Raw genomic sequence first — 15681 nt, forward strand, 5'->3', positions numbered from 1 at the left:
GCTTTCATGTACGCTTCTGCTTTCCTTATTAGTTCTGCATTCTAATTAAAGGAACAATTAGCTTCTGCTGTGCTTTCCTCTGGTGTGTTGGTTTCATTCAGTTGTAAACAGCAAAAATCTATCCCAGCCATTTCTGTCCTTCTTCGATAAAAAAACTAAAAACTAAGAAGACGCGATGTTGTCAACAAGAGTACACAGCAATCACTGCAGAGCTATCTATGGAATGCTGCATGATAAGGAAGCCCAGTACTATATTATATGGCTGATCTGACTAAAACACTGACTCATTTTCTGCACAGATTCTTGCCAGAGAGGTTGAATTTTGCAGTGGACTTTGTCTAACACCGCGCTTGCACATACCACCTGCATGCCTCGCACACAAGAGGTCATGATTAGACATCACCCGCAGCAAAGCTGGACGAAAAACATAAACTGTCACAGCGCAACGCGTGGCAGCACCGCCTGTCACCTGGAACATAAAATAGCTCCACATTCCTTCATCTCAGCAGAAGCATGTTTCGCACTCTTAAGACAGATGAGAGATGACGCCACCGTTCCTTCCCCTAACATATACATAGATGCACTTATATTTTTATTGCCATAGCAATTATGTGAACTCGAGGGTCATTCACGCTGCTGCTGACCTGGGTGTGAATGCATGCACTGCCAACGCGGTCCATCCTGCCGAACTGCCGATTGCATACATAGCCCGCACGCCATGCATTCAAGGTCGCATCATCTGCTGGAGGTTCCAGGGCAAAGGGCGAAGGGTGAGCCTGTGTGAGCAAGCCAAGAAGGCTGGTGGGTTGACGCATGCTTCATGCCCGCATGCCAAGTGTTGAAGGTGACGTGGTGAAGGGAATGGTGAAGGGAACGGCAGCCCATGACGTTCAGCTGGGATCGCGCGTGTCCTCACTGCTGCTGGTGCTCCTCACCATGTCACCGTTGCGATTACGAGTGCTCGTGGTCATCGGGCGAACTTTGTTATATTTGTATTTTGTTACGCGATGCTACACTTCTTTAGTTGGTAATCAAAACATTGCTGTAATTCACACTGCCCACAAAGCTAAAAGCCTATACCTCGTGTAATACATAGTCTAATACTTTGCTATCACTATCAATGCTTTGCCTTCTGGGCAAAACTGCAACTAGTTTTCTCTAGCATTGTCACGGGCAATGCATACTTCTGATTCATCGCACGGTGAAACAGGTGAGCAGTGCCACCTAAGCATGATACTTAACAAGGTATGCCCCGACATGCAGCATCTCTGCAAAATTTAGGCAGTAGAGATACTGCAAGGCAATGCACAGCTACAAAACAAAGGATTCTTACTCCAGGAAAGAAACCCAGGACTTGCGGCTTTGCATCAGCGCCACTTCCTTGGCAACGCACAGGTCTTTGTAGAGAGACTCGACCACAGGTGGCCGAAACCTGCTTACAGCCTTTGTCCTAAACGAAACAGTCAAACCAAAACGGAAACAGGCTCAGCACAAAGCAAAGGTTCAGAAAAGACTTCTTTTTTTTTATGTTGAGTTATCAGTGCTCTTAACTGCAGCCTCTTACTGATTGGTGGCATGATTTCGTCGCAATCTGGCATGTACTGCCACGAAGCGATTACTATAGTTTACCACATAACTATTTCAGCATATAACTAGCACTCAAATTTATGGTAAGACAAACAATATTTTAATGAACACAGATATTAACAGATTTGATACAACGAAGTAAATCTAAAATGTTTCTTGCTAATACTATTAGCTTGTAGCAATACCCGCTTATAACAGATATCAGATACGTATAACGAAAGTACCTTTGTGTTGGATATGACTTTGTTATAATTGCTAAATTGCTAAATTTTCTTTAACTTCTTATATCTTTGGTGTTGATAACATGCTCAAAAATAAGTGACTAAATGACCCACGTTTTAGGCAGCACGCAGCTTCAGTATGACAGAAAGAAAGGACATCGCTTCATTATGGACAGAAGGTGTTATTCCATCTGAGGTAATCAAATCACACTGAGTAGTGTTGCGTGAATATACGAATTTTGAAATAGTAGATTAGAATATTACAATATTCAATATTTGCTTGGAGAGCAGTTGTAATATTTGTGCTTTTCCAAGTGTCAGCAAACTCATGGTTACGAGTTTGGTTACTGTCTAATAATCAGTAAGGCACGATTGTTAATATCAAAAATAGACTCACACACTTGGCACAACTACATAAATATTATGGTGGAAGCTTTTAAATATATTAATTGAAGTCATTTCATCAATTTTGTTTAACAACGGGCAAAAGAAACTGATCAACGAGCTCTAGATATGCCAGTATACGCTGGCGCCATCTTTGCCTATCATGGCGCCACGGTTGCCCGCACTCTTTTTTTTCACCACCGCTATGTCCAGACACTAAGTTAGAAAAACAAGTTACGGATAACTATAAATGCCTTTAGAAATTTCTCATAACCTCTTATAATTGCTAAGAAACATTATTTGTGAGAAAACTCATAGAGAGCGTTCCAAAACATTTAAACTGTAATATTGCAAAAGAAAGTGATGAGTGAGTGACATCATTAAACTCACTTGAGTTAACTGTGCTCTCATTCTCAAAAATTTGTCTACTTAATTACTGCCAGTATCCAATAATTACCTTGCGTGCCACTTTGCCGGCAAAATTTTTGAACATCAACTATTCAATATTCAATTCGAAAATATTCGGCCAAATTTGCTATTTGCTTCAAATTTGCTTCAAACTTAATATTCACTATTCACACAACCTTACCACTGAGATGCTGGCTTCAAGATATAATTTCGGTACTTTAATAATATGCATTACAGTAAAAATGCCAGACCCAAAACACAATTTGCTGTATTCTATGCGATATATAGTCAGCATTAATTGCACCATTTGTTAAGTAGGCATGGCTCAATTCAATTTCCCTTTGCGGAGCACAGAAACTTTTCCCGACATTAGCATGCATCCCCAAAAATCTCAAATCATACACAAGGATACGTACGAGCTTATTTTGAACCAGTCCCGAGGTAGTGTCGAAATATTCTTGACAGGCACTTCAACAAGATACTGAAAAGAGTTGCGAAACCAGAGGATCTGTTATCTTATGCACATGGCCAAATCTGCGCCACTTGGGCTACAAGTTATCCTACAACCTTCACACTAACACGATGCAATAACTAACATAGCAGCACATCTTATTAAAGGGGGTAATGCAGCATAAAGGGCAAATTGCAACCCTTCTTTCACACGATAAAACAAACATGCCGAATCAATAGACAATGCTCTCTGGAATATTTCAGCCAAATATTGTTTCTGTACACAAAGCAAAGAGCACTCACTATTGCTGATAATACCACCTGCCCTTTCCTTCTATACTTTTTAAATACTTTTAGCTTCTTGTGTTCGCTGTGACGTGTTTATAGAAACAATAGCTATTGGTCACATTTCTTTAGACATCATCATTAAGACATAGAGCATCGAGATTCCATACTTCAAGCCACCGGATCAGGTATATTTGGCATCCATACAACATACGGACAACAGAGTAAAGCAATGAAGGGGGCTAGTTGGTGGTCATTCATGATTACATTGCGCTTACTGTTACACTGACGATTTAAGTGAAGGACAGGACGTGGGCGTACTTGTGCAATGTACATCCACGTCCTGTCTTTCACCTAAATCGTCAGTGTAACACTAAGCGCAATATAATCATGCAACAACAGAGGCACAGAACAAATGCCACTAATTCGGCTTGACGAGGTCTGTGCCCACTACATGCCGCATTTAGCCTACACAAAATTTATTTCTGTTTAACAAGGCATCAGGATCAACTATAAACACTATCATTAAACAAGCCCTGACACACTTTTTTAACTAAACATTTTTTGTATCTTTCAACTATAAGTGGAGTTATCGCACTGATACCAGACTTTCTCTCTCTTTTTGTCTGTGCTAGCATGCTGGAAGCTACACAGCAGAGAAGCCAAGGGGGCAAAGCCCCAGCCAAAGTTACGTGTCGCGGCTGCCAAAGGAGTTGTCGTCGCACCCCATGGCGGCTGTGGTAGAGTATGCTATGCGGCCCGCCGCGGCCATCTCAGAGCCCATGCGCAGGAGATGCAGCTATGCGCAATGTAAAGACAGAATGACCTTTCTGTCTTTTTTGAGATTGGAGACATATATTTTTCAGTTGTTTAACTAAAAATTTGCGCAATGACGTATTACTGAGAATTGTCTCGCAGTCACAAAACCAGCCAATAGCGTTGGAAAGCAAGGGCAGGCAAACGTTCACTGCTTCTGGTACGAAAGTGTAAATTTCCTGCTGCACGGAGTGCAATAATATTTGGCTCACACATTCAGAAAAGCCTTGGTAACAGATCGGTAACATTTATTTTACTGTGTTTGAAAAGTGTTACGGGGCCCCTTGAAGTAGGACTGCAAAGAAGTAACACAGTTACCGGCAATCCATTGACCGATTTGTAGTCAAACGTGGCCACTCCAAGCTTCACAGCAATATCCTTTCGAAGTGAAAGGAGCTTCTCCTCAATGTTGAAGACCTCCTCATGGCACCTCAAGAGGTCGGGATAGTCAGACAAGTCCTTGAAGAGTGTAGCCATGTCATCATGCCTGTAAAGACGTAACAAGATTCAATTCATCTTCTGTTTGATCCATTGGAATCAACACATCTGTTTACTTCAATGGTCCTTGTGTTTGCATGTGCTACAGTGAAATGTCTGCGTAACGAATACTGGTTCTATGATATTCCCGGCAGAACGAAGTTTCTGTTATTCTCTATCAGTGTCGCACAGTCGCACAATTTAATCGCGGTCACAGCAGTCACATTTTCACAGGGGCAAAATGCAAAAACTCCCATGTCCCGTGTATTGGGAGCATATTAAACATCCCCAGGCGGTCAAAATTAATCCGGAGTCCCCCACTTCTGTGTGCCTCATAATCAAATCATGGTTTTGTCATGTACTTTTCTCAATGTCCAAGAGTGCGCTTACATACTTGGCTGAATTGATGTCCAAGCATTCAAGATGGCTGTCAACATCTCTCAAGAGCTTGGCAATGTTGACAAAGCAATTCCTCAGTGCAGCACTCGTGATGCCCAGCGAAAAGTTTGTGCTGAGTGCCCCGAAGAGCCTTTGCGCCCGGGACAAGGCAGACAGTATTTCTACAAGATCAGACGGCTTCACCTGGAAAAATTTGACAAGGAGCAACTATGTCAGTAACGCGTACCAAGAAAAGTTGCTGAAAGATCTTTCATTGTAAAAAAGAACTATTTATCATCACAATATAATGGTGTTCATTGCCTTAGAGCTGTTTCTGAAACCTACATCAACGGATCAGATGCATTTAGGAAGTCCTATAACAATAACACTGGCACTACAGATGGACTTTTAGTTTTACTTAATTGCACTGATGTGAAGAACCTTTATTCTGTTGTATGTTCAATCAAGCAATGGGCCGGATAACAATCGACGAGCACATATATGGCCCAGCATTGTTACACGAAGAAATAACTAATAGTACCTAAAAGCAGCCCACACTTTTTAGCACAGTGGCCAGGTAGGGCACATTACTACTAGTACTGAGGAAAGGGTGGCTGGGGTGTGCATATAACGTAAAACCTCATTACAATGACATTGAAGTGGGAGCTAGAATTAGTTCGTTATATCCATTAATTTGTTACGTTCATTCTTGCATTCACTGCAATACGAGTCCTTATAAGGATTTCAAGGAGAATTTCCCTTATTGTATCTATTCTTTCATTATGCCCCGTTTCATTATAATGAGGCCTTATATTTATTTCATCACCAGCCTATTTTATGATGAAATAAATACAAGGCCTTATTATAATGAAACGGGATATATTTATAATGATTCATTTAGGTAGAATACATATTTTTTAATGTTCCAAAAATAGCGTGCATAGACTGCATAACAATGTATTTACAATACTCAAAAAGACAGTTTTACCTGTATCACAGGATACAAGGTCTGTCAATGATAATTGACTTGGCATTACAACCTAACAGAAGACACAGCAGTGCAGACTGTTCACAGTCTGAACGGAAACATTCATTCGTAGTGATTTTCATGTGAGTCTGTTTGCACGTGCAAATAAACCCAGTGTTCCAGTTGATGCCCTGCCTTTTCAACACACACGTTTCTCTACATCATTTAATCAAGCATTTCTTCAATCTTTCTTCTGTACTTCAACTGCGTTTCACACTGGTTTGCTTACCTTTTGGAAAATGGCCTACCCTGGATCACATGCACCCGCAATTTCGTCAATGAGCAAGACCAGACACTCCCCTTCCGAGGTCACCAAAATTCTAAAAGTTCACCGCGAGATAGTCCACTGGGCTTTCAAATGCGGCACTCTTAAGGATGTAACCCGCAGTGGTTGTCCTGTCTCTGTGGCCACTTTTCACCTTAATAAAATTGTGAGGAAGAGAATCGAATGCCAGCCACGGAGAATCATCAGAAAGGTGGCCTTGGGGCTGAATGTGTTGGCGACAACATTGAGAAGAGCTGTGCAAAGGGACCTCAAGGTGTTCCCCTACAAGTTCCAGAAAAGACATGGACAAACGGAGGTGAAGAGAAAGGGAAGATGGCGAAAAATTCCGGCTGCTGTTGGCATAGGCCACGAGTGTGGAACACTAGGCAAACTGTCTTCACCAATGAGAAAATTTTGACAGCAGAGGCCAGTCACAACGCTTGGAACTCTTGCACTTGTTCCGGCGTCCGGTGTCAGAACTTGCTGATGCAGCCAGTTGGACAGCTTTTGAAACTCCCATGCAGTGTCTGTCATGCTTTGAGTTGGGGGTAACCCCCACTGGCTGCATTCCTCTTGTTTTCGTGACAAAAGGTGCAAAGATCAACACTCACTCATACTTTAAAGATATTTTACAGCCTCATTCGCTGCCCTCATCTCTGTCCCGTTTCGGCGAGTAGTCTTGGACTATGCAGCAGGATGGTGACCCAGCACAAAGTTGTGATTGAAAAGCAAATTAACACCATAGCAGCGGTATCGTGCTCTCAAGCCAGATTTCAATCCTGTTGAAGGGTGACCGGCGAACTAGCCTGAACTAAACCTAATGGACTTTTGTGTGTGGGCTATTCTTGAAAAGGAGGCCCATGCCCTTCAGCCTGCCAGCATGGTGGCCCTAAAGGCATCGATGCAACAAGCATGGAAAAATATTCTCTCAGGGATACCTTGCGAGCCACAACTGAAGCATGCCCAAAATGTTTAAAGGCTGTGATTAAGAACAAGAACGGCGACATTTAATAAACTGTTTCGTGTTGCATTTCTAATATACTGGGTAAATGCCCTGCAAAAGGTTTCCTAAGATTTTTTCATTCTCAACCAAAATATTAGGCAAAAACCTTGTGGCAACATTCGTGGTGCACCCTGTATGTATGTACGCACCTATGTATAGTATATGCAGAATGCAACAAATAACGAAGAGAATACAACCAAATGGCAAGAAGTCAAACCGAGGTTGCCATATATATTGGGTCTATTGCAAATACAATAACCCATATTTTTTCATAGTGGAACAAACAGATATTACAAAGTTGAAAATTTGAAATGAAAGTTCATTTTGCTAGACTATATTCATGAATCCATCTAGATAATCCATGGATTACTCATACTGAATGAATCACTTGTCTCCCTGAAGCCAAATGATTAATCCATAAATAATACATCCAGATAATTCGTGGCTAGTATAGTGCTTACTGTACAGACCCTATAAGAACAGCACATCCTACAAATAATCCAGACTATGAATGAATTATCTTGTTCGCTGAAGCCAGATTAATTGATTCTCGCAAGCCAGTCTGCGAATGCTTCGTTTAGAAGTACACTGGAAATTACTAGGCAAATTGGATGCTTGCCTTCTGGTGCAAAATTGCACAAAGTCCTCGCTGAACGTCGGGCATTCTTGAGAGAAACTTTCTCAGTTCGGGAAGACTCTTGGCTCCCAGGGAAAGTATGCTCGAAACAGCATCCTGACGTTCCTTGATCAACCTGTGCAAACACAAAGAAACTTCTAGCAGCGTCTCTTCAGTGCAGCAACTATTACAAGCACACACTGGTGAAGTCAAGCTCAAGAAACAAACGACATGCTGGAAATGCGTATGCAGATGGTAAACCACAAGATGTTCAGCAAGATGTTCAGCATTGCACGAGAGTGTGATGTTGGCCTGGTTGGTGCAAGTTCAATGTTGTAATAACTGTGCAAATGATTGAAGAAAGCAAGGTCCTGATTGTGAAAACCATGGCTGTGTTATCCCAACTATACCGCCTGTTTAATCTTTAGTTAAAAAAGAGATTTAAAATATTTCCTGTCAGAGCGCTGTTACGTCATTTCAGGTGCCTTTCAGGTGCATTTCTGGAAGAGGTGGACATTACTTGCACACCTAACCAAAAATGTCCAGGGGGCTAACTGAAAATTTACTCATTAACATTTTAATTATTCTCTCCAGCACACACATTGCAGTTGTGAAATTGAAGCTCAGCTTTAATGAATCTAGGTCAACTTATCCCAGCAGCACTTTCCGGATATCTGGCCCTAAAGTGTACCACGAAATACATTAGCATTCCAGTTAACAGTTCCTTAAAGGTGTGCATCAAGTCAGTCGCGATGATCTTGTGGCGGCAAGACTATCTCTTCCAAAGCCGGCAAAGAAGAAGGCTCACCTACAGGTAGCGTGGGAGTAGAGCACTCTAGCACTCTCGGCCTGAGTGGCCGCGGTGTCAGCCACTCCCAAGATACCGTTGCACCAGGGTGGTTGGCCTAAATAAACTGTGGCTATGGTGGCTACCTCTTCGCACTGCCTTACACAATCTTAACTGGAATGCCAACAAATTATTTAGCAGATTCAAGTTTGTGCTAGTCAGTAGGATTTCTGATAAGCAGATGTGACTTCACTACTGCTCCGCTTTAAAGTTAACAGCTAATTAGCAAATGTGCTTATTTAGGCAACTGGACACTGCAATTTGCAATTATGTCTACCCCTAGGATAATGCATCTGAACAGAGCAAATTTTGCTGTATGCTCCATGCCATCTGTGAAAAATTTGCTCAATGTTAAAAACGAGAGCACAAAAAATACCTGTGGTATATATTTCGATTCCTTTCTTTGTCCTGTTACCCACACAGTTCCTACATGCAAAGTTGATGTTCAGCACTACAGTAAAAATGTGTCCTGCTTCTTTAAATTTTGTTAGAAGTGCATTAATAAGTGCTTCCTTAAAATGTAATAGCTGTCTCCATTGTTTAGGGCAGCAAACAAACAAAACATATAATTTTTTCTGTCAATCACGCAACTCACTCCAAGTCCGCCAGCGGTTGTCCTATCCATGAGAAAAGCATGCGGCGGCCAAAGGCTGTCAAAGTGTGGTCCAAGTGGCCGAACAAGCTGCTTTTCACTGTGCCATCCGCCGAGTTACGGAACACGTCCAACCTCCGCAGCGTTGCCGCCGTGAGATCCATTTTGCGACAGCCGCTGGACATGGGAATGAAATTGCTGCAAAAAGCAACCAAACAGGGTCAGAAAAGGAGCACTTCCATTGCCAACTACACTACACGAATGTGCGGCCACATAAAGCCTGTCCTAATACAAGAGAACCTTGTTGATACTGTAATAAAGTACATTTGTTGTAGTTGTCTTTAAGTTTTGTTAATTCCAAAAGAACTAAGGAACTTTAGAAGTAAACTTCAAGGGTGGTATCACAAAAACATCTCGCCTTACAAATGTTCGCTTCACTTCTTACGTCGCTGGTAGACGGTGTTCAACTCCTGCTCCTGTCCACCGCGCTGGCGACTGCTAATAAAAGCGCAGCACCCAGCGAATCACAAGAGTGGAAACAAACGTTCAGAAACCAATATGCTTGTGAGATTGTGCCCCAGTTTTGCGACACTTGCACGACACCCCCGGGAATTTCTCCTAGTTTGAACACTTCTAGAATTGAAGTTATCTTAGAGCTCAAGAAACTTTCAAACCAAACTTTAGAATTGTGTTCTAAAGTTCGAACTCTAGGAGGCACTTGCCTCACATCCCTGAGGATTTCCTCCAGTTTGAATGCTTTCAGGTATTCGAGGAGAGATCCCAAGCAGCAGATGACGACTGGCGGGATTGCCGCTAGCTGGGCAATACTCGATGAATGCTTGTCGTTGCCAGAGTACAAGGTGGTCAGGGCATCTAAGCTAGGAGACAGCTTGAAGTAATCCGGCGGGAGTCGCTCCAAACGTACACCGTCACGACTGCAGCAACAAGCAACAAATAATACAACAGTACTTTCTACCACAACTGTCCTCGCAGTTTTACATTGCAGAAGAAATGCTTGTTTTTTGTTTTTTTTCTAACATCACTGATGCATACGCACCCTCTAAGATGGTTCACAGTGGCATCAAAGTCATAAGTGAAAGGATCAGTTGTACCCTTTAATGGCAGGTAACCTCACAGTTGTCTGAAGGAACTTAATTTTAATTGATTGATTCAATTTTTCAACTGAAATCCACAAAAGCACTGTGACTTGAGGGCAAAACATCACCAAAGCGACTAGTGTAACAGAAAATTCTTACTGTGCAACACAGAACAGATAAGCACACAGCAAGATCTATAGAAGTTCACAATCACAATTACTTATGCATAAGCAGCTGTTCTACAAGAGAGATTACTATTTATGGTTTGAAAAGGTAAACTTAGATAACATGGAGACAAGAGGAATGAAAAGAAACGACACAAGAGAAAGAGAAAAGGAGAACTCACAAACACGTCTGTGAAGTCATTTTTGTTCCAGGAATGTGAAGTGAGAAGGAAAGAAAGAAAAAGAGAAAGAGGAGAGGACTGCACGAATGTGCTCGTGTTGTCCTTTCCGTTCCTCTATGTCTGTGTTTGCAACACCTACCTCTTGAAACTATGAATCTTCATGCATTTTCTCAGCTTTCTGTCACTGAAAGCTTACAATACATTGTAGCCTGAATGAAAAAGGGTAAACAAATTTTTCAGTAACATTGCATCTAATTTCAAGCCTAAACCACTATCTGCACCACGTAAGATTGCAACATAATTACACTCTAGAAATCGAAATAGGGCAGCACCGGACTGATGTCATAGCACCTCATTAGTCTTCTATAATAGGAATGCACAGTCACAAGCTTCACTATTGTGAACAGGGGAATGCATTCTGATGATCAATGACACTCCTCAACGGCATCCCATTTAAATGTGGCTGGTGACATATAGCCACCTTGCTTTTGTATGCTTCTTTTGTTCTACTCTATCATACTGAAGCCATCTGCCTATCTGTTGCCTTATCACATAAAGTTACCTATGTCTGTGACAGACCCATGTCCTCCCTGTTTTTTTTTTTTCCCCACCTATGCACCAAAGATTTCTTGCTTATCCGGACCACTGACTAGTTAACGTTCCATCAACTTTGTTGCACAGCACTTTTTGGAATTGGATGTTCCCTAGGGTTATGGTTGGGTGAACATCATCAAAACAGTGGAGTGTGGCTGGTGGTGGCTAGTCTGTGATTTTAGCAGGCACACTTCCTGATCACGCACGTGCATCGTCTGCTACGGTCTGCTGCCAGAATGGAAGTCAAGGTGCGTGAGCATGAGATAATACAATCCATCATTTTCAGATGCTGTAGATGTTAAAGGTATCACATGACTCATCAGTGCAATTAGGGAGTGCATTCCTAATTTTGCACACCACAAAAGTGCACCAGCTGCTCACCAGGGTGCTCTGCCTGTGTCGAGCGACACACACTCCAATGTTCAGTGCCATAAAACTTGTGACCATACACTCTCTTAAAAGCAGCGCCCACTCACCTCGTGCTCGTGAAGCTGCACACTGTCTTCTCCAACATGGGGTGGCACTTCTCAGAGAAAACAATCTCAACAGGTTGAAGACTCTCGAGCCTCTGTTCCAGTTCACAAGAAGATGCACTCTCTTCAAATGTGTCGTACAGAACTTCTCCCGTAGTTGGCTGGGCTGCCTGCACACGTGTTCGACCAGGAAGCACTTTTAACCCTTTAAGTGCAGCGCCCGAGGACCCCGAAGCACACCCCTAACTGTGCTCAACATAACAGTAAAACATTCATAGACTGGTCGCACCGCCTACTCAGAAGTTGGTTTAACTAATATTTTTCGGAAGATCTTGTTTTTATACGATGAATGGCATGACAAAGCTTTTTGTCTGTCCATGTTGCTCACATCTCTCGTTTTCCAATGGAGGACCAGCACAAAAGGCCAGCGCATCTTTTTTTTTTTAACAATGCAGAAATTCGAGAACATCTTATGATCTCTGATTTAGATAACTTGTATGTTTATTGCACGCAGTCTTCAGGCGACAACGAAAACAATGAAGAGATCCTATTGCATGAGCAACAATAATCATTCTAATTTATAAATTTAATTGTCATAACTCTTAATTTAAAGATTTGTAAGACATTCAGCCTGCTAATGTATTACTTAGACAGAAATTAAATTTTTTGAGCTTCAGAAGAGCAACCGGCGCCGAAATGAATGAAAGCAACGGCAACTCTCAGTGCAGATCTGACCTGACAAAACCAAAAAAGCAGTTATACATACCACAACCCCAACAAGTAAGTGATCGGGGGTCGCACAATCGGCTTCACATATAGACACCAAGTATCCTCCCTTGGTTGGGTCTTCACACCCTGTTGTTGAGAGTTCTGGCAATAAAAAAAAAAGAGAACACATAATACAAGAATGCTTAGAAAGGCCATTCTACATGCTTTCATGTTGCTTTGTAAAACCTTGTTTTAACTTTTAAAACAAGAATGCACAGCACAATGGTCCGTAATGGCATGGAAGTAATTAAAGATGGAATAAGGCATGCATTCTATGGCATGTAACTTCACATTTGTCTCAAGAAACCTAGTTCTTGTTGATTGAGTGAGTGTAATGTCCCAGAGTCACGCCTGGTCTGCGAAAGATCCTAGTGCATGGCGCACACATCTAAATTTATGCTAGTATTTCTGAATCCCTATTGGTATGCGGCTCCCGCTGCTGGAAACCAAAACTGCAAGCTCGTGTTCTGTAACATTAAAATATAACCTCTGAGTCACCACTGCGAGTAGAGCAGATACTGTTCACTTATAATTGCCGCTGAGACTTCCTGACACATTTTCTATATTTCATTAACAATTCAGCTGCACTCTCTGCATGTTTGTGCTGATGGCTATCAGCATTATCAGGGACATTAAACACCGTGGCTCACTAGATGTTTTATATCTCATCACAGATAAGGTGTCATATAACTGCTGTTGCACGCTTCCCGTACTGGTTGGTGCACTTCGTGAATCACCATGTCATGACAGCTGCGTTGGCGCCGCCCTACTGTAGACATAGTGCACTTTTTCAAAGCACCTTGTGGAATGCGCTCTTCTCCAAAGTGGCAAAATTACCTCACTGACAATGCCCAAGGCTGATAGCAGGAGGTGTACACACTTGTACATTATCTTTTACTGATCTTGGATAGCGACATAAAATAGATATTACAAGCGGACTTTCTCTGACCTCTCTTTTGTTTCAATATATTTATTTTGTTTGCAGCCACACACAAATTGGATCCCGACAATAAAGTAATCTGTCTAAACATTGAGAATTTCATTTAAGTGTTTGCCAGGAAAGCTTAACAATAAGAACTACAGTTAAATATCAGCCGATGACCCTAGATTCAAAGCTTCATTCTGTAAGTCAAGTGACATGTCCTCACCGCAGATAGTCATATAGAACCTCCCACAGTAGATAAGATATATGGATGATAGATATGGAAACAAATAATATCTAGGACCAAAAATATACCGCCTGGTCTACACAAGCTGTATGGCTTCCCCAAGCTATGAAGCAGCTGTGGCTAAAGTCCTAACACACCAACAACTTAGCCCAAAGGCTTTCATGCAGTAGCATTCAAGTATGTATTTACACTTGCTACGAATGCTGGAAAATGCTGGAATGCCAGTTGATACCATTAGTAGGCCAAGTGTTTCTGCAAAAGTTGTACGGTTACAGCAATGAAATATACTACTGAGCATAAACAGTGGAAACCATGAAATCTGAAAGCCTAGCGTCATTTTCACGCATCTCGCTATAAAATCAGGAATACCTTCCCCAATCAAGGTTGACTTGGTGAACAGTGCCGTCAGTTCACGAGTGAACACGGTAGACTTCGACGCTCCAACCGACTTGAGTGCTGCCGACTCAGTCTGACGGACTATGCCTACTTTGTGGCCACGAGACACAAGGCGTTCCACGTGGAAACCCAGACGGTGGACAGGTATGCTGGCTGTCATAAAGTTGTGGTCTCGATGGCACATGATACAAAGCTCACGGGAAGCCAGCTGCACAAACAGAAGTAACGCTGGATCAGCAAATTCAGTCATATATATCTGGCTTGCATGAATGTACTCAGTCAGAAACAGGCATTAACTAGGAGTTAGGAAATGCCTGCTGTTCTACACTACACAGCAAGAACTGCTCGCAATGTGCTTCCATTTCACTTTTGAAAGTGGATATCATGTGAATGCATAGACTGTAGTTCAAAACTCTGGCTTATGTAAGGTATCAATGAATCGAGCCTTTCACATAAAAGTGAGAACTCCGTCGTGTAATCATTTGACCTCAGAAAGTGAAAGCAGCCAATGGCCAACCGAGGTGGGAGAAAACTGAGACAAAGTTGGTCAATTATTGCAACACATTTACGCTGCATCAATATGCGCTATTCCTACAGCTTTGTACGCACATAACTGCTCCGCACGGATAGGATACCGCCAGAGACGGTAAACACAACATTACCTCCGCATCTTCTCCGAAAAACCGGAAACGATATCCGCATTCAACCAGCAGGACAGTGTTGGGGTGCCGCTGCTTGATCGCCACGACTTGACTCTCAAGCGGCGTGTAGCTAAGAAAAGAAAAAGGAAATGGAACCACGTGAAAGTTTCACAGAACCTACTCATTCATACTATCACACAAGCAATCGAGTAGAGTGTATTCGCAACACGACGTTGTGCTCTGTGGTATCACTGCACATGTGTTTACCGCGCCAAAACTGACCTAGTTGGTTTCGAGCTTCCCGCATCGTCGCTTTCGGCGAGCGCTTCGTCGCTTTCTTTGGTCACCGTGGAGTCGGCTTGACGCGATGCCGCACCGAACCGGGAACACAGTCTGTTTTTGATGTTCGTGAAGTCTCCGCCTGCCAGCCCTTTCCTTTTGTTCGAAGCGCACGCTGTCGAAGACGACGACGCCTCGCTCGCCGATTGTTTGGAATCTCTTTTCCTCGTCTTGCCACCGCTGCCTTCTTTCTGCGATTTCGACGCTGCCCTGCGCCTGATTATAGCGCGGAGTTGCGCCGGAGGAACCATACCTCTGTCGCCCTTATATTGGGCACCCGCGGATCACCTGCCACAGATTTTGATCGAGCACTCACAGAGAAAGAGGGCAGCTGAAATGTCCGTTACTAACACCTTGGTACGTATTTCACTGGACTCGGCATCGCGAATTCACATCACGATGTTTGTTAAATAAACAATCACGCGCTGAATGAAGGACAGCTCGGATGCTTTGCCGACACATAGGTACCGCCATTGCGCTGAAACGAAACTGAAACGAAAGG

The 15681-nt window shown here is 42.7% G+C and overlaps 1 protein-coding gene across 1 annotated transcript in view; it reads right to left on the bottom strand.

Moving 5' to 3' along the window:
* The window catches only part of LOC135919276 (DNA mismatch repair protein Msh3-like), a 29872-nt gene extending 14191 nt beyond the window's left edge, over positions 1-15681 (bottom strand). The window contains exons 1-12 of the mRNA XM_065453011.2: positions 15123-15681; positions 14862-14970; positions 14173-14407; positions 12633-12736; positions 11870-12036; positions 10079-10291; positions 9360-9554; positions 7921-8053; positions 5023-5210; positions 4470-4638; positions 3017-3081; positions 1334-1450 (exon numbers count right to left, since the gene is read on the bottom strand). Coding sequence (XP_065309083.2) covers positions 1334-1450; positions 3017-3081; positions 4470-4638; positions 5023-5210; positions 7921-8053; positions 9360-9554; positions 10079-10291; positions 11870-12036; positions 12633-12736; positions 14173-14407; positions 14862-14970; positions 15123-15430 — 2003 coding nt within the window. The 5' untranslated portion in view covers positions 15431-15681. The remainder of the gene's footprint in view (positions 1-1333; positions 1451-3016; positions 3082-4469; positions 4639-5022; positions 5211-7920; positions 8054-9359; positions 9555-10078; positions 10292-11869; positions 12037-12632; positions 12737-14172; positions 14408-14861; positions 14971-15122) is intronic.

Source organism: Dermacentor albipictus, chromosome 7, assembly GCF_038994185.2.
Source record: "Dermacentor albipictus isolate Rhodes 1998 colony chromosome 7, USDA_Dalb.pri_finalv2, whole genome shotgun sequence".
NCBI classification, from domain to species: Eukaryota; Metazoa; Arthropoda; class Arachnida; order Ixodida; family Ixodidae; genus Dermacentor; species Dermacentor albipictus.